General features: G+C 45.5%; 1 protein-coding gene across 4 annotated transcripts; it reads right to left on the bottom strand.

Moving 5' to 3' along the window:
• Nucleotides 1-1,734: 1,734 nt before the first annotated feature.
• On the bottom strand, nucleotides 1,735-26,127 carry LOC133488673 (choline transporter-like protein 5-A). 4 transcript variants are annotated; one of them, XM_061796837.1, is made up of 22 exons: nucleotides 25,778-26,125; nucleotides 23,005-23,053; nucleotides 21,105-21,178; nucleotides 17,758-17,842; nucleotides 16,921-17,005; nucleotides 16,631-16,759; nucleotides 16,303-16,363; nucleotides 14,735-14,837; nucleotides 12,469-12,552; nucleotides 11,466-11,578; nucleotides 11,250-11,381; nucleotides 9,850-9,949; nucleotides 9,675-9,767; nucleotides 8,270-8,357; nucleotides 7,743-8,011; nucleotides 6,654-6,748; nucleotides 6,443-6,546; nucleotides 6,289-6,362; nucleotides 3,888-3,958; nucleotides 3,729-3,805; nucleotides 3,366-3,450; nucleotides 1,735-2,362 (listed from the first exon to the last, which is right to left on the bottom strand). In XM_061796837.1, exons 1-22 carry the CDS (start codon nucleotides 25,887-25,889, stop codon nucleotides 2,265-2,267), a joined length of 2,181 nt encoding a protein of 726 aa, XP_061652821.1. In that variant the 5' UTR covers nucleotides 25,890-26,125; the 3' UTR covers nucleotides 1,735-2,264. The 4 variants fall into 4 exon arrangements, 3 of the variants coding, with proteins under 3 accessions (XP_061652821.1, XP_061652820.1, XP_061652822.1); XM_061796836.1 differs by having other exon boundaries at nucleotides 3,717-3,805; nucleotides 25,778-26,123; XR_009791719.1 differs by lacking the exons at nucleotides 3,729-3,805; nucleotides 3,888-3,958 and having other exon boundaries at nucleotides 25,778-26,127.
• Nucleotides 26,128-27,781: the final 1,654 nt, after the last annotated feature.

Genomic DNA, 27,781 nt, shown 5'->3' with positions numbered 1-27,781 from the left:
CTCGGGCGCTCCAGAACAAAACGCGTCCTCGCCGCAGTGCCGGCCGCGCGCTCATCCTCCCGTCGTCGGCGAAGAGGAACGCGCTTGCAGCGCTTTCTCTGCCTCTTCAAAAGGTTCAAGGGGAAACTCCGGATGACAGTCCGAGTCAGAACAACGGGCAACAAGCCCCTCCGGAAAACCCAAGCATCCTTTCTGAACCTTCAGCGCAAAGTACCGCGATTCGCCCGACTCCGCCGGCCGCTCGATATACCTTCTGTTCAGCACGCGCCCACAACACAAGCCTTCGTCACGGTGACGACATCCTTCTGGAATTCGGATAAGTGATATATTCCTGCCACTTGGCAGCTACTGAAAGGTTACTTTTTGGAACTTCAGTTACTTTTCAGATCAAGTCATAAGTAAAGTAACTAAGTGACTTTGTTTGTCAAGGTAACGGTTGCAACACGGGTCGTCACAAGGCTAATTCCGTGATGCTGCCCAAAAAAGGTTTCCAGCAATTCACGACTTTATTGTTCTGTCTTTACACATTTTCAGCACTTGCAGTACCTTCTAACTTATTTCATGTATTTAGAAACAAAACGCACAAATGAGTTGAGTCCAAGTTTAAGTGCATCCTGACAACTGTGTGTGTGTGTATCTAATATTGTAGGTATTTGGGGTACTTCACTTTTTGGTGTATGATGTCAATAGCACCTTTGGAAATACACGCATTTCATACGCAATGCAAACAACACATCCATCCATCGATTTTCGATGAATTCTGAGTCAATGATGAGTTGCTAAAAACAATCAAGTGTATCAGTTTGAAGATGAAATATCTTGTCTTTGTTGGATTTCTCTTACCCAACATGATCCAAACTAGAATGAAAAAAGGAATGAAGACCTCCTGAGGAGGGCGGATGGGAGATTGTTCGGATCACAGCCTCTCGACACGCTCGAAACAAACTCTGCCGTCGCTCCTGCATTGATTTGGAAATCGGGAGGTTTCCAAGTTTACAAGACACAACACGCCGAGGGGAGGGGTTCAAGGTGAAGGCACGGGACCGACACCCGGCCACGTCCTCTCTGATGAGTCCTGCCGAGTCATCTTCTTCAAGGCGAGACATCCTCCTTTCTCAAAACGGTCCATAATACGAATGCAAGCTAAGCAAATTCATGATAACTTCTACAATATATTTAACAGTATTCAATTCGATATAGTTGGAGTTTCAGAGCGCCACCTCGTGGGGGAATCTAGTTCGCTCCAAACCGTACTGAATCATTCGAATGTTTTCTTTTGGGCTATTTTTCTACCTCATGACGCGCTGAAAAGGGCTATTCGTTGTGGATTTCATGGTTACAGGCGGTCGGAACGAGTTGGGCCAGATTGTCTTTACAAACCAAACGTCTTTGCCCGCTATGTCGATTGAAACTCGGCAACTGAAACCTTTTTCGGTACGTCAAATGTTTGCCAGACAAGAATGCAAGCAAGCGGTTGGTATCACATCTTCTCCCTGCGCTTGTGTGGGTTGTCCCAAAGCCTGCACGTTAGCTGGACACACGATTCCAAACGGCCCGCAGGGTTGACTGGCGACCGGTCCTGGCTGTACCCCGCCTTGCCCAAAGTTAGCTGTCGTGGAGTTCGGCTAACCCGGGACCCTCAACAGGACGAGAAGAGAACATTGATGGACATACAGTATGTTTGTGTTGCAGGCTACAGATCAACCATATGCGAGAAATCAACTTTAAGATCAATAACTTCCACATGGCGAACGGATCATTTAATCAACAGTCTGGCTGCAGCACGACAGCATTTGCCAACAGAAGAGGAGCAAGCGACAGAGGATCGAGGGACACGAAGAAGTCATCATACTTTCTTTCCGCTGTCATCATTTTACAAATGAGATTTCTTCCGTACAATTGGAATTGTTACACAGGCAGTTTGAAAGGGTTTTAGAGTACAGTGAGAACAACGAGAGAAAGTACACAACAGACACAACAAGTCATTATAGAAGCGGCTGAGTAAACACAGATCAAAATGGGCTTTTTTCCACAGTGTAGAACTTTCTAAAGTTGTACTAGTCCACGTTTTGGAATAGATTAAAGCCAGTGGAAAAGTTGACTTCATGTATTTTGTCTCAGACTCAAAAGGAGAGCGGCTGTGTTTTTTTTGCAGTCGTGGGCAATGCGCCATTGGTTTCTGCACGATTTGCGATGGGTTGAGACGTGCGTGCGCGCGCACGACCTATCGTCCAAAAGTCCGTTTTTCTCTCACAGTCTTCGATTCAACAGGACCGGGAGGATTTCCCCAGAATCCCGTGCAACTCCGGTGACATGAGGAAAGGTTTTTCCGAGCTCCCGTCATTTCTCTCCAAGTCGTCACCTAATTGGTTCATGAATAGCAAAGCGGAGAGAACAGAGACAAGATGTACGTGGAAACAATAAAGGAGATGGAAAAAACAGGTTGGCACGAACAACAATAACCTTGAGCACAATTGAAAGCAACAGCGCCGGTCGTAAGAACGTTTGATAATCCTTTGTAATCTGTGGCAACTGTCAAATGTTAGACTTGCGACTTGGGAAAACTGTCTACGTTCTGGAATAGATGGGTTCGGCCGAATGGTTCGGTATTTGTACTTTGTTTCAATGTTTGATTGGTATGGCTTTGCTTGACATTGTTACGTGTGCAGTCTTTTGAGTTGCTTTCCATGCATGCAAATTGAGCGATTGAATGCAGCTGAACACCACTTCATGCCTGGAGACTCGGGGACTGACACGGGCGCCATCTGCACTGTCAGCGCCCTCCTCCTCGGGAAAGATATTTCAACACAATTATCGTAAAATCATTTGCGACGCCCACTGACACCCCCTTTACGTTAGTGTCGAGAAAAGAGCAACTAAAATGACTTTGTCACTTGGCAAGTCACGTGACGGGACGGGACGGGACGGGACGGGGGGCCGCGTCTCAAGTCAGCGAACGAGCGCTCAGTCACAACGGGACAGTTGATTTTATTGACAATTTGTTTCCATCAAGAAAAGGACAGCTGAGCTCAGGCGGGATGTATGTTTGTCTTCTGCATGGTTGGCAACCGTTAAATGTAAGTGGCTTTCATTTTGAGGGGGATCTTTTCGGCGCTCCTCACCCTTACAAGAAAGAACCCGCGTGTAACCACCATCCGCCACCCTCGTCGCATTTCCACAGTCCTAAAATATGCACCCAATCGTAGATGGGTGGCGGCGTGAGTAGGAACGGCTGCCTGTGCAGCCGCCCTGCGATTGATCGACAAAAGGTCAGCTGCGGCGAGCCCGCTCAGATGAACGTAAAGTGGAAAAAAAGGATGGATGGGTGAATTCAGAATATTTGAATTTGAAAGTCATGTACTTACAGAAGCAGAGGAAAAATGTGTCAACACACATGGCATAAACACCGAAGAAACCATCAGCGATCAGATAGGCCCCCACCACCGTTGTCTGATAGCGGAAAAGAAACGAAGGCTCACTGACTGTATTTATGAGCTTGGAAAAAGGCAGAAGCAAACTGTTACGTGGGACATGTTTGGAGTCATCGTTATGACTTACACAACTAAACCTAGAGCTGATTAGTTCATACGTGCATAATCTTATTACGGGAGACTAAAAGCAAGAAATATTCTCAAATCCGAAAACCGGAATGAGATCGATTCAGTGCGTCGCATTCAGTGGGATGAGACCGCCGTGCGTTTGTCTGCTCGTAATACCATGATAGGAACCTCATAGTAGTTGAGATAAGGCACTTGCTCCTGGAAAAGAGAGATTTTCCTTGAAAACAAGAGTACTGCTAACACACCTGAAACAGACAAAAGGGGCCTTTGAGTTTTGCACTCAAACGGACTGCTGCAAGTGCTCTGGAAACCTCAGTTCTTACTTACCGACTGCTCCTGATATCATCACTTTCCCCAAAAACAACAGAAAATCCGTCACTCTGTCCACAATTGCAACCCTGGAGAAGACGGATGGAAATGATGTTGAGCATCTGTGTGACTGAACATACAGTGGGGACGGAAAGTATTCAGACCCCCTTCCATTTCGCACTCTTTGCAGCCATTTGCTCAAATCTTTTAAGTTCATTTGTTTCCACATTTAATGTGCACACAGCATCCCGTAGTGACAGAAAAAACGGAATTGTTGAAATTTTTGCAGCTTTATTAAAAAAGAAAAACTGAAATATCACACAGCCGTAAGTATTCTGACCCTTTGCTCAGTATTTAGTAGAAGCAAGCGCCCTTTTGAGCCAATACAGCCACGAGTCTTTTTTGGGAATGATGCAACAAGTTTGTCACACCTGGATTTGGGGATCCTCTGCCATTCCTCCTTGCAGATCCTCTCAATTTCTGATGAACGTTTGGACGGTGAACGTTGGTGGGCGGCCATTTTCAAGGCACTGAGCAGAGGTTTACGTCGGGCCGCTCTGCCATCAAGCCCCGACTGGTGGAGGGCTGCAGTGATGGTTGACTTTCTAGAACTTTCTCCCATCTCCCGACTGCATCTCTGGAGCTCAGCCACAGTGATCTTTGGGTTCTTCTTGACCTCTCTGACCAAGGCTCCTCTCCCCCGATGGCTCAGTTTGGCCGGACGGCCGGCTCTAGGAAGGGTTCTGGTCGTCCCAAACGTCTTCCATTTCGGGATTATGGAGGCCACTGTGCTCTTAGAAACCTTAAGTGCAGCAGCATTTGCTTTTTAACCTTGGCCAGATCTGTGCCTTGCCACAATTCTGTCTCTGAGCTCTTCAGGCAGTTCCTTTGACCTCATGATTCTCATTTGCTCTGACATGCACTGTGAGCTGTAAGGTCTTCTATAGAAAGGGGTGTGGCTTTCCTAATCAAGTCCAATCAGTATCATCAAACACAGCTGGACTCCAATGAAGGTGTAGAACCATCTCAAGGATGAGCAGAACAAATGGACCGCACCCGAGTTCAATATGAGTGTCACAGCAAAGGGTCTGAATACTTATGGCTGTGTGATATTTCACTTTTTCTTTTTTAATAAATCAGAAAAAAATTAAAACAATTCCGTTTTGTTTTTTTTTGTCAATATGGGGTGCTGTGTGTACATCAATGAGGTAGAAAATGAACTTAAATGGTTTTAACAAATGGCTGCAATATAACAAAGAGTGAAATATTTAAGGGGTCTGAAAATTTTACGTACCCACTGTACTATACCTAAATAACAGACATACATACAGTGTATATACAGATATACACACATATATATATATATATACACACAAACATTAAACAGTATGTGTGTGTGTGTGTGTGTGTGTATATATATATATATATGTCTGCCTGGATGTACATACATATATATATATATACATATATATATATATATATATATATATATATATATATATATATATATATATATATATACACGACTTGATAAACTGCTTTGACTGCTGTTAGATTACCACTAAGAGGACGCCTGGCGTACTTCAAGTGGACTTTAAAATAAATAACATCTACGCTAGATCTCTGAACTCCCAAGCATCAAAGACTCCCAGATGTTTTCACCGGACCATTTTTTTTTTTTAATAGGAACAATTGCTGGGGCAAGGCAACACCCGCTGGCGTTGAGAGGAACTGCAAAGCCGAACAGTGAACTCACATTTGATGTTTAACCAAATAAAAATGTCTGTTTTGATATTTTACGAACTCTGCAGAATTATTCCAAGTGTATGCCTTGATGTCTGTGTCAGTGTGTCAACTTTATAAGCGCAGCTGCGAGATTTTGAGAACTATTTGTCTTGATTTGACTCCAAGCAGCATGAAATGTGATTTGAACCATAGGCACTTGATTTGCCAAGACCTGACCTGACATTCAGAGCCTTGTTAGCACTGAACACTGCGGACACTGCCGGGTTGTTTTTACAATTGTCGTTCGACATAACGCTTACGTTGGGGGTCACCAATGAGACGATGTTGTGATTGACGAGACAGAAGTTGGAGATAAGTTGAGTCAACAGTCTATTTACTATCTCCTCTCCCCTACTTTCAATTTAAAGAAAGAACTGTAGTGAGCACCCATCCATCCATCCATCCATCCATCCATCCATCCATTTTCTATAGCCCTTATCCTGTTCAGGGTCGTGGGGAGCCGGAGCCCATCCCAGCTGACTTCGGGCAAACGGCAGAATACTCCCTGGACTGGTCGCCAGTCAGTTGCAGGGAACATATCGAGACAGACATCCATTCACGCTCACTTCACACTGTCACTGAAAGAGAAGCGAACTCGTGCTCCCTCGATCAAAGTTACGCGAATGATACTGACCTGACCATGTTCCTCATGAGAAGGAAGAATGCCTGTTGAGCTGATTCACAGAAGTTCTTGCCATAGATTGCCACCTAGTGGAAAATATATCATAAATATTGCACGTTTGCAATGGCAGCATGAGATGTGCCAACACGCAATCTATGAAACTCACCATTATGTAAGCGTTTCGATTCATGTAGCGAAGACATTTTTCCAAACACCAGAAACAGCATGTAAGGCAGCACAGTATAAACCTGGACAGGCTGTTGTCAATCCCTATAAAGACCCAACCACGATCATTGGGGTACAAACAAAAACATTGAAAAACATTTACTAGCTACAGCAGCTAGTGGGACATTGACATTGCGTGTAATATGTAAAACCTTTGAGTTTCTTCTCCAAGTATTTCAGTATGATCTGGAAAAGCTGGACAACAGAGAGAATGAGAGCACCAAATGCCAAAGACCCTGAGTGATACCTGAAGAAAACATAGAAGGTTGACAAAAGTTCAGAATGGCTACAGTTCCCATGATACAATTTCACATTGGTTTAAGTAGTAAAAAACCAGTATATTTGCAGGGAATGGAGTTGAGTTTTGAACAACTATTGGAATGCCATGGACAGATGATTACATTTGATTGCTGAGATAATTCTCTTCAGTATTTTGGTGTGGTTGAAATCTTATTGTCAAATAATGCGCTAATCTCTTCCAGTCTGTCCACTCCAGAGTAAATAATCCAACAAGGATGCGTTGCTTGCAAAAACAGAAGTAGCAATGGCAACGTAAAGCACCCTTAAATTATGCCATCATTTTGTAACAAGACCGACCCTAGTCCCCGGTCTTGTACCACGTGCGGAGCAGAGACTTACATTTAGTTTGCATATTGGTTCACCAGGAAGTGAGTACAAACAGATTTTCTTGAAAAATGGAACGGGTGATGCTGCATAAGAACCTATTCAATTTGGTGCAAATCAAAAGGAAATGTGTCTCATTTCTGTTTGTTCTCAATGGAAACGCTCACAAATTGTGCAATATATATATATATATATATATATTTGTTTTCATTTCTGATTCAGTGCTCTTACTCCCAACAACCTATTGTTATTATTCCGGCCTTCCCTGTCTGCGCTTCATGTCTCCATCAGGTCTTGTCAGTTGCGCTTCCCTTGGATCTCTCCAGCCACTTGCATCTTGTCCAGGCGTACCTCGTTGTCTCAAGTCTGTCTATATTTGACGCCATCTTGTCTACGTCACGTGTCCTGTCTTTATGTCACCGATTTTGCTATCCAGTACCTTTGCGTGTCTTTTTGCAATATGATGTTTTCGGAGATTTCCCTGCACTCCTGGCTTGCCTTATTCCCTGCGCCTTGGTCCTCCTGCCTTCTTGCCTCCACTTCACCACAAGGACCCATCGGACAACCCCCCCCAGGCAATTAAAGAAAAGGCTCACGATCTTTTCCATTATTCCGACCTGATCGCCCTGTTGAAGGATGAGAACATCGGACAGGGAGGTACATCCTCGGGCTTCCTCTTGGCCCAGTAGTAGCTGGAAAATGTTCCAGCAAGAGTGCATTGCTGCAGGGCCAAGATGAAGTTAACCAGCCAGAGAAAGATCAGCAAGTTGGACATTTGTAGAAGCAACATGTAACGGTGGTAGGGTGTCTCTCCGCCATAGAATGCAAACAGGCACTGAGAACCCAGACAGGACGTTTCTTTGGATACGTTGCTTCTGTTGAAAGTCTGCGATGTCAGGGAACGAGAACAAAATCATTACGTTACCACCAAGAATTGAAAAAATTCAAAACAGGATGTTTTTGTGTTGTTTTAATATTCTCATGTAGTAGTAAAAACACATTTGAATCCAACATGTATCTAACATTTCCCATTCATGAAATGGGGAAAAAAAAAATAATGCCCTACACTCCACACTGCCACTTTATAAGAGAAATTGGTTTCAAAGGATGTCTGAACTGACAACTGAAAACCATATCCTTTTACCTCGGGGTTGCAAGTGCTGTTGGAATAAGGACAGCTCACATCAGGGGACATCACTTTATAGATGGCGGCATCCGAGGATGCTAAGTAACTGGTTTACAGTGTCAGTTAAAGACATATCAACTGATTGGCATGTATTGCAGTCACTGAGGAAATCAAAACAAAAGACATGGTCCCTCGCATTTTGCCAAAGCAAACGGCTATGTCACTTGATATGTCATGTTGGTGTTCAAATGTACATTCTGCTGTCGATATGGACTGCAGTAATATCAGTCGCTAACTATCGATTTAGGGGCTCCCAGTAAAGGCTGCAGACCATTTTGGCTTCTTTTTTGGAGAGCTGGTTCGTCAGGCTTGGCTATGTGTAAACTGAATTACTCATTTTCAAAAATGTCCAACATGCCTTATGAGTTTGCTTTAGTAATTCACTTATTCACAGTGCTATGGGAAAAAAATAGAAAGAACCAAAGCTCAGCAAATGTATTTATATAGCGCATTTTATACACATTGTAACTCAAATGTGTTTTAGATGAGCAAAAGCATTCAAAACCCCCCCCCCCCCCCAAAAAAATGCTTATAAACATTTAAAACAAAGAGAAAAATAATATTACAATTAAAACAGCGTACAGTCCAAGAAATATCATTTAAAAGTGGAAATGTGCTAAAAAGCATGAGAAAAAAGAAGTTTAAAAACATGAATACTTGGGGCTGACGTCACTTCAGTTGGCAACTTATTCCATTTGTGTGGAGCATAATAGCTAAATGCTGCTTCACCAGGTTTGCTTTGGACTCTGTGCTCCACGATTTGACCTGAGTCTGTGGAACTCAGAGCCCTACTGGGTTTATATCCCATTAGCATTTATTTCATGTATTCAGGACCTAAAGCATTTAGTGTTTTTTGTTTGTTTGTTTGTTTGTTTTACCAGTAGCAGAACTTGAAAATCTATTCTAAAGCTGAATGGGAGGCAGTGTAGAGACTTTAGAATTGCAGTTATATTCTTTGAGCTCTTTGTTCTCGTCAGAAACCGAACTGCAGCATTCTGAATGAGCTGCAGCTGTTTAATGTTCTTTTGGGGGAGTCAGTCAGAAGACCATTACAATAGTCAAGTCTACTTGAGCTAAAAGCATGGATGAGCTTCTCCCGGTCTGCTTGGCACGTGCAAGCCTTCACTCAGGACGTGTTCTTCAGATGGTAGAAGACAGTTTTAGTAATTGATTTGATATGACTGTTGAAAGTCAGGTCGGAATCTATCAATACGCCACGGTTTCGGACTTGCCGAATCAGACGCCCCAACCACCTCATCTGGCTCCTCTCAATGTGGAGGAGCAGCGGCTCTACTCTGAAAACGGCATTTGCAAATTTAACGTGAAGGTCTTCTGTATCATCTTTGACCTTTCTCAAGGATACGCAGCAGTAACAGCCCAGTAGGAAAGACAAACGGTAAGCAAAATCAATGTTAAGATTGGGTACAAGAGGGTTGCCATGATGTGACCGATGGCTCTGCAAAAGAGACAAAGCAAATCAATGAAAACACACGTTTCTTTGAACACATACAACTGCACTGTGATTAAGATGTACACACTTGCTGGCCTCTCGGAGCAGGGCAATGGCCAACTTGATCCTCCTCCTCATGATGACAATTACCAACAAGATGGAAACCTCTGTCACTCCGAGAGATGCCACTGAGATTGGCAAAGCGACAATAAACATCACACTAAAATGTGTGCTCATTCCTTCTTTTCGTTAATTGGGTTGTAATTTAGTTTGAAAATTGCACGCGTGTCAGAATTTAACTTCATACCTAGAGCAGAGGTCGGCAACTCGAGGCTAACAGATGACGTTTGTCAAGGCGCGCTAATGAGCCGGGCGGCTACGGCGCGATGGCGGGCCAACAAAAAAAAAAAAGAAAAAAGGATGCAACAGTGCTCACTCCACTTCCTTGTTACAGTATTGAAGCATCTGATTGGCCGCAGAACCCATGTAACATGTGACGACATCACAAGCAATACGGCGGTCGGCCGACTGCGGACGTAATGTCTACAATGTGGCGCCTCCGCCGGCTGTCGATGCTTCCAAAACAAAATAGTGGCAACAACCGCTGTGAATCGCAGGACACGTCGGCACTTTGAACGCACCTTGCCGGCCTGAACGTCGCTTTGCAATCCATCGGGCGAGAAGTGCCCCTCCCCCCCAAGGAGGTACACTGCGGCAGTCGCAGTGTACCTCCACGTCAACGTACCCACCCTCACCTACGGTCACGAGCAAAAAAACGAGATCCCGGATGAGTTTCCTCCGCAGGGTGTCCGGGCTCTCCCTGAGAGAGAGAGGCTGAGGAGCTCTGAGCGCCTCGGGATCCCCTCGGACGAGCCGGATGAAGTGGCCGGGGAGAGGGAAGTCTGGGCTTTCCCGCTAACGCTACTGCCCCCGCGCTGTAGAAAATGAATGAATGAATGAATGAATGAATGAATGAATGAAGCGCTACTATATGTTTCACGACACCGTGAGGAGCCGCAGCAGTAACGCAGCAAAAACAGCCTGCGGCGAATTCATTGACTGGTAATTCAAAAGAATCAATTCTTTGAATTACTGCTTTTCCTTTGTTTTTGGGAGCAAAAACAGGATTTGCCTGATGAAAATGGAATTTCCGTCCGTGACTGAAATGTCAGGAAAAAATGTGGCTTCGTGCCAAATTGATTTGCCGACCCCTGACCTCGAGGGTAGTGGACCATAATATGTGCGGCTATTTTCAGACGGATTCTTTTTTCCTTGGAAATGAAAGAGGCCAAGTGTCGCCCCCGAAAAACCGCTCTAAGGTTAAAATATTGTCTTAAGCTTAAATAGTAGTACATCAAAATAACCTTGCTTGCTGTGTTTCAGGACAACATATTTGTAACTCACTCTTATGGTAGACGATTACAGAGATAAGAAAAGAAAATGTAAATACAATGATTAAGGGTGCAAAAGGAAAAAGAGAAGACTTACATAAAAAGATCCAAGTTTCTCTGAGCCGCAGATAGACTTGGAGATCTGTCTGCAGTCCGACTTCCGTAATGGATACGTCGTAACCTGGATTGTGTCCCCGCGTGGTTAACACCACGGAGCAGTAGCACATGGCTGCAATCGTGCATACATACATACACGAAGGAGTTGTTGAACGCCACTCTGAGCTTACAACATGCACGTGGATGGAAACCTCACCGTACGCCACCAGGAGCATGACGGCGATGATGGTAATCCACAACATCGGCCCAGCTGTGAATCTCAGCAGCACGATAAAGATGAGACTAAACAGCAAGGATATCAGCAGACCTCTGAACAAAAGAAAAAAAACAACATGAGATGATTAGCCGATGATGAGGGACACCATCCGAGCGCTCCGTTCTCGAGAAGCGCATGCCCTCGGAGTTACGAGTCATCAGTAAAGTAACTAAGTTACTCTTTCGAGGTAACTGTGGCAAGACGGCAGGCCAGGTAACCAACTTACACCCCCAGCCCTTTTTTGGGAACGTCTTCCAGCCATCGAATTCCAAGTCAGTGATTATTTGCTAAAAACAATCCAGTTGATCAGTTTGAACATGAAATATCTCGTCTTTGTAGCGCATTCAATGAAGTCAAAGTGGAACATGCTTCGCAAATCATTGTTTAACACAACGTCCCAACTTCATTGGAATTGGGGCTGGAGCTGCTTGAAAGTACAGGATACAGGATATTTCTTGCAGAACGGCGACATGCGCTCGGGCGGCTCTACGAACAAGCGACCCTCTGGTTGCTTCCTCTTACCCTGTGCGCCACGCCACGCCACGCCACGCCACGCCACATGTACAGTAGCTCTTGTAACATTGATGTTTTTACAAAATATGCGTCACAACTCACTCGTGCCGACGTGCGACACTTGGCGGCAAGATTTATCGAGCTATTTGGCCCCCGGTAGGTAAAGACCTCCCGGACCGTCCAAACCTCTGTGGCGCATGACGTCACAGGTTCGACCTGAGGGCATGCGCTAGACTTGAGAGCTCAGTCGCAGAAACTTAGATTATGGCCTAACATAGTCAGAACAAAATAAAGCAACATCATTTGCGTCATCACTTGTTATCAAATTTCATGTTCGCGGTTGAAATGCTTTTACATTTTAGCTTGAAATTACAGAGAAACTATCCCGTCCAACTCTGCAATGTGTGCAAATGTGTGCGTTTGTCGTTACACAACAATCCATGGCCAGGATTTAGCATAATCTTCCGCGATCTTCACTCCCAGCTCCCGAGTATCCACGAGTCCTCTTATTCCTCTGCAAAGACGACAAGGCATTTATAACGATTCATTTCGGATTTTCAGGAAAAAAATGCAAACACTTAGATTATAATCCATGATATTCATCATTATTATGCTTCCCATTTCCAGTGTATGAATCCAAATTCTCTTTACAGGTTTTATTTGTCGGTGGAAAATGCAAAAGGCTCTTCATTTCCAAGCAATTGAATAGAATAGCATTAGTTTTGCTAAAATCATTTCAAAAAGAGCAACATTTCAACATGCTACTGTTATGCATTTATTTTTTTCTGGGGAAATTTTTGCACTTATTTTTTCCCATTTATTTAGATCACGGCGGACGACCGGTTAGAGCGTCAGCCTCACAGTTCTGAGGGGCGGGGTTCGATCCCCGGCCCCGCCTGTGTGGAGTTGGCATGTTCTCCCCGTGCCTGCGTGGCTTTTCTAAAATGAAAGGAACATTACTTTAGGATATTGTTCCAAATTATTAATTCCAAATGGCCTATGAGATCATCCTTCTTCTTCTTCACCACAGTGTGTCGTCCTTTTCCCATGTAAGCCTATCTCCTGCATCCTCCTCTCCAACACCAACTGCCCTCATGTCTAGATGAGCCGAAGTAAAACAGAATATATGTGCATGAATGAGAGGGGCGGTGGGGGGAGAGTGAGGCTACAGGGAGAAGAGATAGCGAGGGTGGAGGACTTGAAATACTTGGGGTCAACCGTCCAGAGCAATGGTGAGTGTGGTACGGAAGTGAAGAAACGGCTCCAAGCAGGTTGGAACGGGTGGAGGAAGGCGTCATGTGACAGAGGAGTCTCTGCTTGGATGGAGGGCAAAGTTTATCAGACAGCGGTGAGGCCGGCCGTGATGGACGGATTAGAGACAGCGGCACTGAAGAGACGACAGGAAGCAGAGCACATGAAGATGTTGAGGTTCGCTCTCGGAGTGACCGGGTTGGATAGGATTAGAAATGAGCTCATCAGGGGGACGGCCGAGGTTCGATGTTTTGGAGACAAAGTTAGAGAGAGCGGACTTGGAAGGTTTGGACACGTCCAGAGGACAGAGAGTGAGTGTATTGGTAGAAGGATGATGAGGGTGGAGCGGCCTGGCAAGAGAGCCAGAGGAAGACCAAAGAGAAGGTTGATGGATGTCGTGAGGGCCGTTGGTGTTGGAGAGGAGGATGCGGGAGATGGAAAAGGACGACGCGCTGTGGCGACCCCTAGCGGGACAAACCCAAAGGAAAAGAAGAAGAAGAAGATAATGAATGAGGCTCTCTCCAGCGGCACTTGAGTGACACAGAAGGGCCGCTTGTAAAAGAAGCAAAAAAAAAAGAATACAAAATAACTGAAGCCATGCGTTTGTCTTAGTTTGCATGGAAAAGGCATAAGAAGCCTAAAAAAAAATCATATCTATCCAAAAATGTCGCCTCTTCAGAAATCATGTTGCAAATGATGAAACTTCATTTCAAACACCCGACGGTAAAGACATTTTGCATTCAAAGTTTGAAAAATAGCATTTGATACCATTAGCTGGATAACCACTACCAAGAATTCACATACTCATGTCGCTAAAATTCATTGCTTTTCAAAAGCATTATTGATCAAATGATGTGAAAATTGCCGTGATGCGTGTTGTTGTTGACTTGGTTTTGATTGGATTTCGTTTGCCCCGTGCCCCTTGGCGATGTTCATGTCTTGATCTTGTCCGGTTTTGGTTTGGACCTGTTCCCCGTCACCCTTTTCCTCGTCTCCCGATCAGCTCCCTTGTCACGGTGTGCCTTTGTTGTCTCGTCGGTTCGCTTGTAATTCAGTTCCCCGTTTTCTGTCGGACCGCTTTCCCTTTCCCCTGCTTGTTTTGGAGTGGTGAATGTTTACTTTCCCCGTGTTTGTTTGTTACTTTGAATCTTGTTTTTTGTGCGAGTTCTTTATGTTTTTTTATGCGTCACGGGGAGAACACGCAAACTCCACACAGGCGGGGCCGGGGATTGAACCCCGCTCCTCGGAACTGTGAGGCCGACGCTCTAACCGGTCGGCCACCGTGCCGCCATCACAGTAGTTTTGTCTATTAAAAGCTAGTATCATTGTTGAGTTAAAAATGATTGCAAATTGATTTGAAGCCCTAGTTAAAAAGTGCCACTTAATTTCAATCAAATGAAATGTGAAATGCAAAATATCTTATGTAAAAGGTGTGACTAGGGTACTTGGCAGCCTCTTGGAGTTCAGCGGCGTGGCGTGCCGTTTCAAGAGCGTCTTGGAACCTTGTCCCATTCAGAGCGACGACATCTGGTAGACATCTCTGAAGGACTGGGGACGACATCCATCATGTTATGTAATTGAAGGTCACAAAGCACCATTGGTGGGACTTCTTGAGAATAAGCTTTCATATTCCAACAATTAAAGGTCAGAGGACAAAGGCGTTCACAATTTTCCATTTGGAAGCGATTATACAGCAGTTAAATGGATCAATAGGATTCCGAAAGCGCCTTCCGGTCTTCGGCTCCATCCGGCGCTGTGACGTAACACCGGCCAAACGGCCCGTCCGTCGGGCGTTGTGCGCTATTGTTCCCGTCCTTGGAACGATTTCACGATTTCACGACGGTTTATTGTGTGGCATTTGGTTGAACGAATGGTTTCTTTGCCTTTGCAAGGGAAAAAAGGAATACGTGACCAGTGGATAAGGAAATTCAATGGCGGTCAGACATGCGTTCCAAACTCACTTGGGACTGGCGTGTTTTGAGAAAGACATTGGATACACGGGTGTAGTCGGGCAGAGGCTGAAACCAGCTGCGAGACCAACTATTTTTCCTACGGCCATCGAGACCTCGAGCGCCAGCAAGACAACAAAATCTCGCAGCCGCAGAGGTGAGGACTTCCTCCGATTCGAGTATGGTTATTATGCACTTGGCAAGATGGAAAAAAAGACCCACGCGGTACTTTTCAGCGCTGTCGTGTGTGCTTTTGCCTCTATGAACAAGCCGACGGACGCGGCAAAGACTTTGTGCGCGGCGTGTTATAACGCTATTTGAGCGAGGGGAGCACAATATAAAAAGAATACGGCATACTATGTAAAAGCTTGTGCCACCGTGGCACTGAAACATCCATCCGTCCGTCCGTCCATTTCCTTTACCCTTTTCCTTCTCCGCGCGAGGGTCACGGGCGTGCCGGACCCTATCCCGTCTTTCTTCGGGCAAGCGGCGGGGTACGCCCTGAACTGGTCGCCAGCCAATCGCAGGGCACATATATATGCATATAGAATGCGTATAGTCGGGCTGAAAAATAATTGCAGCAATTCTTTGTAGCCGTGACTGTCCGACCCCATGCGCATGCCTGCTATATTGTAGTCATGACTCTATGTTTCTCTGGACAAGCGAGTCAATTCTAGATTGATGGGACGCACAAACACAGCAGTCTGCATTTCCAGTGCGCCCTGCGTGGTGTCGTGTGGCCGCTCAGCTCGCTCGAACGTACGGTCGAGTCGGGTGCTCCTCCTCCTCGTGTCCCAACACGTCGCTCGCCATTGCGTATAGAGTGGAGCGCGCCGTGTTTGGCGATTGCAACGTCACTTCCGGTGGCCTTTGCGGCGGATAGAGTAACTCGAGCTCCGGGTGTGTTCGGGGAGTGCTCAATACGCATGATCAAATCTCATTTTTAGCTCAACTATAGTTGGAAACGATGTGCATGTGTTACATAACATCTAAACAAGGCAAATATGAATTTGAACTGACCCCATAACATCTTTGTCCTCTGCCCTTTAAAGTGTCACCCTTACATGGTCTACTTGGCACAATCATCGAGGGACAATCCTCATCTCGTAGAACCTGAGATACGGGCTGGAAAAAGCCGGAAAGAAAATGTTCAAAGGTGTACGATATGATTCCGAATGTTCTTCAGTGTGCAGAAATTGGTGAAAGCTACATTCTGCGTGAAAACTGTGGGAGTACGATTTCATTTGTGAAGACCTTTGGCGAAGGAACTCATTTGGACATTTGAAGTCACAGGAATGAGACCCACACTTAGTAAAACTACCCTTCATATAAAAGTCCGACAAAATGTACATGAACTTAAGCTGAACGTAGATGATGCATCATAACTGGTACCTTGCCAGGGTTATTGAAGCCATGTTTGCAGAACTGTCTGTAATACCGCCAGGAACCGTTGCTGAGTTGGTGCTCCAGCTGCATCTCAGTATAAGTAGCAAATCTGTCGGGGCACTTTGATACACAGATCTGGGAAAACACGACATCTCACCCACATCGACAAATTCATGAGAGAAAACGTGGCGATAGATGTCGAGATATCGACCGCCGGGACAACACAACATGCACGCTAGCACCTCTTGGACATTGATTGAATATTTTGCCATCTGTAAGAGTCGTTTCGTGATTACCTGAGTTGTCGGGCACTGAAGATGAATGAGAAGAGAAGGATTGGCGCATTTTAAGATGTTGAAATAGAAGAGAATGGGCCTCTTCCTGAAAACACACCAAATATAAGTTAAGAAGCTTACACACTCAAAAGTCAGTTCATGAGTTCATTATTTTGTCATGTCCAAGAAATCTGTATGATTGATTGTATTTTGTCCGGTGTCCCTTTTGGGTTGCCCTCCTGTTTGATTTGGCTTTAGCAGCCCTTGTGTTTCCTTCCGGTTTGATTGTCTTCCCCAAAGATATAAATGGGGAGATACGACACACCCCCTTTTTAGCTGCGTGCCTACTGGGATGGTAAACGAGGGAGGTTGTCAGCACATTCCATGTGGATGGATGGCAAGAAAGCCAAAATAACAAGGACGCCAGCCAGCAAATTGTCCTTCATACTGTTGCACACAACGCTGTCCAATCGCAAGAAGAGAGCATGAATGCGAGACTCTAAATTGCCCATAGGTGCGAATGGGAGTGCGAATGGTTGTTTGTTTGTATGTCCCCTGCGATTGGCTGGCAACCGGTTGAGGGTGTAGCCCGCCTCCTGCCCGATGTTAGCTGGGATAGGCTCCAGCATTCCCGCGACCCCGCGTGAAGATAAGATGCTCAGAAAATGGAAAATGGATGGATGCATCATTTGGGTCAACATGCCATTGACACTCATCTTGCAACAGATTAACAAATCATCATTACAGTCACCTTGTATGGATTTGCACCATCAAAAAATGAAGACCAAACTATTCAACTAGATTGTTCGTGATCATTTCTGGCGTTTGATGTGTCGAGGTGAATAATGAATGACTCACTCATTGGAGGTTCCTTTCTGACCACAAAAGTCGCCATAGCTGTTTGTTGGATGGAGCACCTTCCCGGGGTCGCCATGGAACCAGGCTGGATAAACAGCGCAACGATTGCACATCAATGGAAACACCCAAACAATGAGCATACGATTAGTTTCTTCGCAATTGAAAACTGAGATGACATTCTCAAAAAAACATGGCCAAATCTCCAAACCACCTCGCAATTGTTCACGAGACACCACAGAAATGAATTGGATCATTTTTTTCATCACATTTCCAATGAGTAAGGTTAGTTTGATTAGTATGGCCTTTCTGTCCAAATTCTATTGATCGCCTATGACGTCACCTGCCGGCACGTTGCCAGCGCACGTGCCCGATGCCGTCGCCTCGAGGGACACCCGTGTCCATTGACGTCACATCCGGTAGCGTGTGAAAACAAAATGACGCCACAACATTGATGTCGCATCTTTGCAACATACACCTGGGAACAAAAGACAACAACGGGTGTCACTCACGGTCACGCCGGCAACAATAAACCTCATTTGTGATCATACCTGTGAAACATGTCCCTTGCGGCCACGCCTCGCATCCGTGGTGCGAGGCGTGGCCGTGCCCCGCAAACTTTGCCAAGGCAGCTGCAAACGATTGTCTGTGCATATTTCCTAGGTCGTGTCCAAGGTCACAACCCCAGCATCTGCAAAGAAAAGGAATGAGTTCTACAATTCCGCTAAATAACGTCACTGACGACCACGCCCTGCCTCGGGAGCCATGCGAAGGTTGAACGCGTACGTACGCATATTTCCAAGGTCATGTCCATGTCATGTTTCCCAAGGTCACAACAATGAATGGGACACTCACGTGGCACGTATACGTGACATCGGGTGGCCGACGTGTTCCAAGATCTGAAAAAAATAAATAATCCAGGAGTATTTAGCCGTTTTTCCCCCTGCGACTCACCACAGGACATGTGTCGTGAGCCGAGCGCTACATCAGTCTGAAACAATTCCATATCAGTGAGCCTTCTTGCGCAAAGAGAACATGTCGGTGACCCTATATCTCAACCGTAAAATATCAGTTTTAGATTCCATTTGGGCGTTTCCGAGGCTGTTCTGGAGAACAAGTCCGGGCATGTCGCATTATTTGATGAACATTCATACATGAAAATGGAAAAAAAGTCCGTATCAATGAGTAGTGAGCAAAGAAAATGTGTTTTTCCTCAAATTCCTCCTTTTCCAGGGAACTCACCACATGGCGTCCACTGGGCAAAATGTTGGGCGTCAAAGAGTCTGAAGAAATTCCAAATCGCTGAGCGTTTAGCTCCATGTCACGACCCCGCCACGCTTGGCGGTTACTTACACTGGGTTCTACTTCTATTTCAATAATCACGCTACGGTGCATAAATGAGAAATGCATGGATATATATATGGAAATAAAATGTAAGGAAAAAGTTTATCAGAAAACTATTAGCAATGCTAACATGTACTCACTTAATGTGAGGGCTCGTCCTGTTCGGGGTGGCCACAGCGCGTCCTCCTTTTCCAAGTCGATCGATCGATAGATAGATATTTTCTTTGATACAGATTTTTTTTTTCATTTAGGTGTATGAATCTTCATCAAATAATGCAACTTGCCTAGACTTGTTCTTGATAAGAGCCTCAGAAATGCCCAAATGGGATGTCAAACTGTTTTCGGTTTCGATATATGAAGGATCACTAAATGATACAACATCTGGACATGTTCTTGGTCATGTTCTCTTTTCCCAAAAAGGTTCACTGCTATGGAATAGACGGCTCAGCGCTTTGCACAACCCATGTCCTGTGGTGAGTTGGAGGAAAAAAACCACATTTTCGTGGTTAAACACGTGATTTCGTGATCTTGGAACACGTCGGCCACCCGATGTCACGTATACGTGCCACGTGAGTGTCCCATTCATTGTTGTGACCTTGGGAAACATGACATGGACATGGACATGACCTGGGAAATATGCGTACGCGTTCAACCTTTGCAGATGCCTTGGCATGGCTCCCGGGGCAGGGCGTGGTCGTAAGTGACATTATTTAGCGGAATTTTACAAATAATTCCTTTTCTTTGCAGATGGTGGGGTTGTGACCTTGGGCATGACCTGGGAAATATGCGTTGGCGTTCATCCTTTGCAGCTGCCTTGGCAAAGTTTGCGGGGCACGGTCACGCCTCGCACCACGGATGCGAGGCGTGGCCTCAAGGGTCATGTTTCACAGGTATGATCACAAATGAGGTTTATTGTTGCCGGCGTGACCGTGAGTGACACCCGTTGTTTTCTTTTGTTCCCACAGGCATTGGTTTTGGTTTGGGTCCCAGCATTGATGTTGCAAAGATGCAACATCAATGCTGGGACATGACATCATGACGGTTGCGATGTCATTTTGTTTTCACATGCTACCGGATGTGCCGTCAATGGATACGGCTGTCCCTAGAGGTGACGTCATAGGTGCACCGGATATGCTCCCCGCAACCTGAGGTGTCACAGTGACTCCCCGGCGACTTGCTAAACTGCTTTCTTCCAAGCGGCCCTGCTGTGAGACTACTATGAAGAGGACGCCTGGCGTACTTCAAGTGGAGAACGCGAGAACTCTGAACTCCCAAGCATCAAAGGCCCCCAGATGTTTTCGCCGGCCCATTTGTCTTTGAATAGGAACAATTGTTGGGACAAGGCAACACCCGCTGGCGTTGAGAGGAACTGCAAAGCTGAACCGGGGACTCGCATTTGATGCTTAACCAAAGATATTTTGAAGATATATTTGATATTTTACGAGGCGGCACGGTGAAAGAGTGGTTAGCACATCTGCTTCGCAGTTCTGAGGACTGGGGTTCAAATCCCGGCCCCGCCTGTGTGGAGTTTGCATGTTCTCCCCGTGCCTGCTTGGCTTTTCTCCGGGTACTCCGGTTTCCTCACTCATTCCAAAAAAATGCGTGGTAGGTTGACTGAAGACTCTAAATTGCCCGTAGGTATGAATGTGAGTGCGAATGGTTGTTTGTTTATGCGATTGGCTGGCGACCAGTTCAGGGTATGCCCCACCTCTCGCCCGGAGAGAGCCGGGATAGGCTCCAGCATTCCCGTGACCCTTGTGAGGAGAAGATGCTCAGAAAATGAATTGTATTGCCCACCACTGTTAGCCTTGAATTCAATACCATTGCGACTTGTGCGAGTAGTATTCAGCCGCGTTACTTGGTGTGCAGCTGGCTTCAAGGATACGGTTAGTCTCTGGTCCAGAAGAAATCTCACAAGTCCTCAGGTAACGTCAGTCGTGATCAACATATGAGTTGGTGGTATGAAATAAGATCAGACAACTATGAGTCTGTGGGACAGGACTCACCCACTATTCCGAGGGCGACATATGAAAGAATGGCACCGATGAAGATCAAACAGCATAGGACATCTGTGCATCTTCTGTCGAGACAGGAGAAAATCAGTAGATCGCTATTTAAATACCGTCTTTCTCTATTTCTGCTGAGCACAAGGTAAAGAGATGAATGATTGTTGCTTCTAAGATAGCTCCAACTTGAATGAGTTCATCGCATAAAATTGGGACATACAGTGTATAATGAAACTGACACTGATACATTTGTAAGCATATTTCGAAAGGTATATGATGAAAGAAATTGTTCAATGAATCGATATGGTAGAAAACAAAATGATAAAGAGAATCAGTGGATGTCAAAGGGATTGCAGAATGCTTGCAAAAACAAAAACACACGATACAGAGAGTTCATAAAAACTCAAGAAAAACAAAAAGCAGCAAATAAATACGTATTAAAATAAAGTTGACTCATATGGGAAATTGTAAAAAAGTAGATATTTGGTACACTTCTAATTTGATAGTTGATGGGGTGGAGGTGGTCGCTCACTTTGCGCATGCCAAATACCGTCACTTGTCCTGGAAGATCCTACCTACTGACTCACTACAGTGAAATGGAGCTGCTGCTGAAACTAGTACCAATCACAAAGAGTGTTCCAGAGTTTTGGGAACAAAGCAGATCTCGGGCCATAGTGTGTTCCAGACAGCACTGAAGCTTGGAGCCGACCTTGCGTACAAAAGAATCATTGACACAAGGGTTCATCACGGTGGCCTGGAAGTGCAAAACAATATAACACATTTTGAAACACTTTTACATTTCAGAAAACACATCAACAAAAGCAGAAACCCTTTTACAAAAGACGAAACAAATTAGAATTGAGACAACCCAGAAGGGAACTGAGATCTTCCCCTACCACTGTTCTACGCTACGATGGAAAGATTGAACGGGGTGTGTTGCGGCGACGTATGCGCGGGCGGGGCCGGCCGTTCCGAGGTTTGTGCTCAGTGGCTGCTGCTTGTGACGGCAGCGGCTGTAAGCGGGCTGCTACGCACGCTCAAGCAGGCGTTTTTCAATTGCCTCAATCAGGGGCGCGCCCCCGTGGACCTTTGAACTGTTGAAAAATGCCACCCGAGTTATTCGAATGGTGTGCAATGGAGCACACAAAGAAACTGGCAACAGTTCAATCGCAAACCAACCTCTCTAGAAAATGAACGTATTGACTGCAATGCCGCTCAATCGAGTCCTTCCTTGTTTCAAATGTGGCAAAATGACACAGACACCGAAACAGAATAGACCTAAAATATGGCGGACACATCGCAGCGACAGTTCAACCTACTCAGGGCGCTGTCTATGTATTCATGTCTATGCTCACACATTCACGAGCACATACATCGAATTGTCTCTGTACTGCCAATCATTGCAATCGAACGCATAACCCACATCGAGCTCAATGTTTCACCAGCTATCAGTTCTCTAAAGTGAAGTTAACATACCTTACCTATCAACCTCTCTTTCTCAAATGTAATAAAAACAATATCCTTGAATTCAAATGTAGTGTTCTTCGGAGCTCCCTCCATTATACTTTACTTAATGAAGTGGCATCTGCACTCTGCCTCACAGTATAATCGTGGGTGGCCATGTTTACACTCAGTACACAAAGAATAAGGTTTCTTACAAAACAAAAGGCACGCTGTCTTGAAAATTCAGATTTTCAAATTGAAATAGGCGACACTTGCCAGGTCATATACTGGTAGTTCAAGTCTAATGAGACTCGAGTCTTTCTTAAGTTTGAAACAAGCAAGTCCCAAGTCCTAAAACTGGCAACCTCAGTCGGACTGGAGTCAAGCCATGTGACTTGAGTCCCCTACCAAAGAGTCAAAATTCTTGGACATAAGGACGAAGCAATGGGTGACCTACCTTCTGTGGACTGGACCTCTGAAGGAAGGATCAAACTTGTGCGGCTCACCTGAGGAAGTTAAAAAGGTACAAAGTTTATAACTATCATCCAAACGGAATCATCTCAGCATCCCAGGATGAAGACAAGTGATATGGAACTGACGGTTGACCACAGTAAATGCTTCCAAGTCCACAATGCAGCTTTTTTTCACACGCTCCTTTCAAACAAGTCAGCCAATTCTCCAATTATCACGGGAGGCGACTTGAACCTCACGCCAAATCCCTTATAGATCGCTCAAATGTCCAAAATAGCAATCAGCCACAAGACATTAGAGCAGCATGTGGACAACTTTGGACATATGGAGGGTAAAAAGCTGCGCAGAAAGAGAAAAGACATTTTTCTCATCGGTTCACCACTCTTTCTCAAGAATAGATTTTTTTTTCTCTCTCAAACAATTGGGCAGCTAAAAGAATGACCTCCAAAACACCATACACCCATTTATAGCAACCTAAAAATGTCGTCAAATCTGGGACCCAAATCCACGTCCCTATTGAGAGAGCCGGAGTTTGATTCTTTTGGGAGGAAAGAGCGGGACTATTTGTTTTGAACTCAATGAATCCCCAACCATATCCCCATCTGTGCTGTGGGAAACCGGGACCCCCTTTCTTTTTTTCACTAGTCACATATTCAGAGTTTCTCGGAAGGGCCAATGTGGGGCAGGGGCGTGCGGGTCTCGGACCGGGTTTCAGTACATCGGTGCTGTTTCCCGGTCCGGGCACCCTGCCCCTCTGCCCCTCTGCCCCCCAGGATTTGAATGCACCACATACACCCATCTCTGGGAGGGCGGCGGGTCTTGGGTGCGGGGGCTTTGGCAGCAGGCTGTTTAATTCTTATTCCACAAATGCAATATTAATCACAATCCTGGGTTTACACACACAACATATTCTGTCATATCATGCATGGAAAAGTGACTTTAATTCTGCTCTTCTGTAGTGTTCCTCCTTTACAGAGCCGCATAGTTTGGTGGCTCGGTGATGAAGTGCAGCTGCCACAAGAGTTCATCAAACTGATTTGACTCTTTACTCTTATTTTCTCACCAGTTTACTGAGAGAGAAACATTTGCAAGACAATTCCTGGGAGATTGGCACATCAGAGGTGACAATTTGCTCGTGCCTTTCAGATTGAACTCAGCGAAGCAGGATCCTATCGTCTCGAAAGTGCATGCTGACCTCGCCGATGCAGGTTGTTGCATTGGTTTCATGAGATCTGTGACGACATCAGCGCGACGGCGACAGTTACTGGCTGCGAACAGTGAGTCTCGTGTGCTAAACGTTTGAAAGGCCCTGGTTGCAGCTGGCTCCGTTACACCCTTGCTGTACCTCTGATCCCGAAAGGGACCCTTTCATAGGAAACCTCAATCGCACCTTCTGTATCGGTGCCTTTCGCAGGACAGCAAGCCCAGAAAAAGCAGTTTCGATGGCGAGGGCGAAAGAGGCTATTTTTGCCGAAACAATATACAACTACCAAGTACCCATCGGACTGTGCAATCTTTCTTAATGGTGTTGCCAGCTTGCAAAATTATATTTTCAAAATATTTGTCAAAAATATTCAGTACAAAAAGAAAACAGAAGGAAAATGTACAAATGTCAACTGCCTCACTAACAAGCATGCTTTTGCCACCAGCAAGTCATTTAAAGCCAACCCTAACCAAAACCTTGCATATACGATGTCGGGCTACAACAGCCAACTGAGGGCCAGCAACTCATTCAAAGTAACAAGCGTCAGCACCTTGTTGAAATAGACTGACCTCAGTTAATCTGCTAGCATTAGTGAAGAGTAAGACTCTCTTGAGTTAATCTTTATCCTATTGGTGACGAAAATAGGACCAACTGGTTTGAGCATCAACACTGTCAATAGGGTTGTCGTAAAGGTCATTTGGCATTCTCCAAAAGGTCTTTCCGACAGAAAAGTGAACATTGCCTTCTCTCGGACAGACAGACGGACGACTCCAAGACGCTTCAGAATGAGGGACGTCAAACCAGATCAATAGTACGTTCATTTGAAGTTCTCGACATGCAGCACAGTACTTGCTGATGTATTTGCAGAGCAGTGCAGGATAACAGGCTTGGGATAAAATAAGGGGCAATTACCAATGACAAAAGGTTTTCCTTGCATATTTTGTACCTTCAAATGAAAGTTCAGATGAACAAATCGCTCTGACTGGAAGACAGGGAAAAAAAAAAAAGATTACTCCTCTATAGTTAATCGAATTTGACTCATAATACCACAGTAAGTTAAAAAAAAACACGTTTGCTCAATTTGCTAAAGTGTGAGCATGTGTGTATTTTCTTCAAATCGGACAATATCGGCTCATCCAGAAGTTCTCATTGAGAGGAGGAAACAATCACACCAAATCAGGGAACATGATTGATTTACCCCTTTTCTATTCCGCTTGTCTTCTTTAGGGTAGAGAGGAAGAGCTGGAGCTTAGCGAGCTGACTTTGGGCAAAGGAGGGCGCAGGCTCCCCGAGAAAATACAACATCAGCGAAACAGCATTGCATCAATCAGGACTTTTACAACTTTAAGACCCAACTTTCTCAACAATGTTCACTTATAGCGGCTTTAAACATGACAGAAAAACAATTGGAAAAAAGCATCGGTAAATAATATCAGTTCTCCATACACATGCATGAGTTCATTGACGTTTGGAAAGGCGCTCGAACAAGCATTCAACATACTGAAGAATTGGACTGTTGATATGATCACACGTCCAACGTTAGGTTGTCACTCACCATAGAAGGGTCCCGGGTGTGCACCCCCAGTGACTGGCGCGGCTCGAACAGCGGCCGAGCCGCCGGAGGCGTAGCGGTGTGGCGCCATGGGGCTTCGACAGCCAGCAGGCATCGGGAGGGGTGAAGGGGTGAAGGAGTGAAGGAGGGAGCGGATGAGCGAGACTGACACTGAGTCTCTCTCTCTCTCTCGCTCGCTCGCTCGCTCGCTCTCTCCCTAGTCTGGACAGTGAAAGTATTCACAAAGGGTTTTTTTCACCACATTTTGTAATGGTGAAGCCTCATTTCTACACAAAACACCCCATAAGGACAAAATTCCATCCATCCATCCATTGTCTGAGCCGTTTCCCCTCACGCGGGTCGCGGGCGTGCCGGAGCCCATCCCAGCTAACATCGGGCAGGAGGCGGGGTACACCCTCAACCGGTTACCAGCCAATCGCAGGGCACATACGAACAAACAACCATCCGCACTCACATTCACACCTACGGGCAATTTAGAGTCTCCAATTCATGCATGTTTTGGGGATGTGGGAGGAAAGCGGAGTGCCCGGAGAAAAGCCAATGCACCACGTTCACATATCCTTTGGGAAACCGCTTGGTCTGGGTGGGGATGACGGGATGCAGGTCATAACCGGCCCGTGTCTGTCTCGCCTCATCCCCACCGGTCTCCCCAATTTGAATGCGCAACGCCCCACCACGCATGATCACGCTTCAGGGACAACGGGTGCCAGTTGGAGACCCGCTAACCCTAGTAACAGGTGGGTATTGGCTCCTGGGTCTGCGCGCTCCTCCGCTTTTGGTTGTCGGGTCACGGGCAGACGGGGGTACCGCCCCTGTTGGTGGTTGGGGCCAGCGTGCTCTCCAGGGGTGATGGGCTCTGCATTTTCTTAAGAGACAGACAACCTTCGAAGATGAGAGATTGCGTCGAATGAAAAGTAGGAGTGATTGTGTAAAAGTTGATCGCTGACGAGCACGGGATCGTGAAGTGAACTGGCCTTGTGCCGAATGTAAGGTGGCTGAGAAGCCACTTGAAATGTAGAAGGATTGTGCTTGTAATTGTCTGAGAAGATTTAAGTCTAACCCTAGCCCTTCCCCCCCCCCCCCACGTTGATATCCGGTCTCAGACATAATGTAAAGTAGTTTGGAACTGCTTGAACGACCTACTGTTAGCTGAGGATAGTGTAAGAACCTGGCCTTGCGCCGAATGTAAGGTGGTCATGTAGAATCACCTGAAATGTAGGAAAATGACGAGGACGACCGGTTAGCACATTTGCCTCACGGTTCTGAGGAGCGGGGTTCGATCCGCGGCCCCGCCTGTGCGGAGTTTGCATGTTCTCCCCGTGCCTGCGTGGCTTTTCTCCGGGCACTCCGCTTTCCTCCCACATCCCAAAAATATGCGTGGTAGGTTCATTGATTGTTTGTTTGTATGTGCCCTGCGATTGGCTGGCAACCAGTTCAGGGTGTACCCCGCCTCTTGCCCGACGATAGCTTGGATGGGCTCCAGCACACCCGCATGAGGAGATGCGGCTCAGAAACTGGATGGATGGATGGAAACTGTACGATGTGGTCAAGACTTGAGCACTTTTATTGGAGGACTAAAACTCCTGCCTGAATTGATTTCCTCAATTTCTCTTACAAGGTTACATTGTGTCTTACAGAATACACAAAAGTTCATCATTTTATTGGTATTTAGTTTATTTTGTCTTTATTAGCATATTTGGTTTTGTAGTCATCCAAAAGTACAAGTAAATGAAAGTAATCAAGTTAGTTACTTGAATATTATGATACTTGGATTACATTACTGACTACATTTTTAAAGTAACCCTCTGAAGACTTCTCTTGGACATATTTCATCATAGTTTCACACAAATATTCCTATTTCCACTGCTTTTATATATATATATATATATATAAGAAATGAAAATAGGAACTACTTTTCATTGTGAAACCTTGATATCCCCGTATGGAGTTGAATATTTTGTATTTTGGAGTTGTTTTTCTTCTCCT

Source organism: Phyllopteryx taeniolatus, chromosome 14, assembly GCF_024500385.1.
Source record: "Phyllopteryx taeniolatus isolate TA_2022b chromosome 14, UOR_Ptae_1.2, whole genome shotgun sequence".
NCBI classification, from domain to species: domain Eukaryota; kingdom Metazoa; phylum Chordata; class Actinopteri; order Syngnathiformes; family Syngnathidae; genus Phyllopteryx; species Phyllopteryx taeniolatus.
This window is presented reverse-complemented; position numbering and strand designations above follow the sequence as displayed.

Excerpts from the sequence above, each read along its gene's own strand:
- LOC133488673 (XM_061796836.1), bottom strand. The coding sequence starts at position 25,889 with ATGCCTGCTGGCTGTCGAAGCCCCATGGCGCCACACCGCTACGCCTCC. Across the intron at positions 17,843-21,104 it reads TGTCGCCCTCGGAATAGTGG|CCTGGTTCCATGGCGACCCC; the intron begins GTGAGTCCTGTC and ends CTGTTTATCCAG. Across the intron at positions 12,553-14,734 it reads GAACTCCAAGAGGCTGCCAA|AGGAATAAGAGGACTCGTGG; the intron begins GTACCCTAGTCA and ends TCGTCTTTGCAG.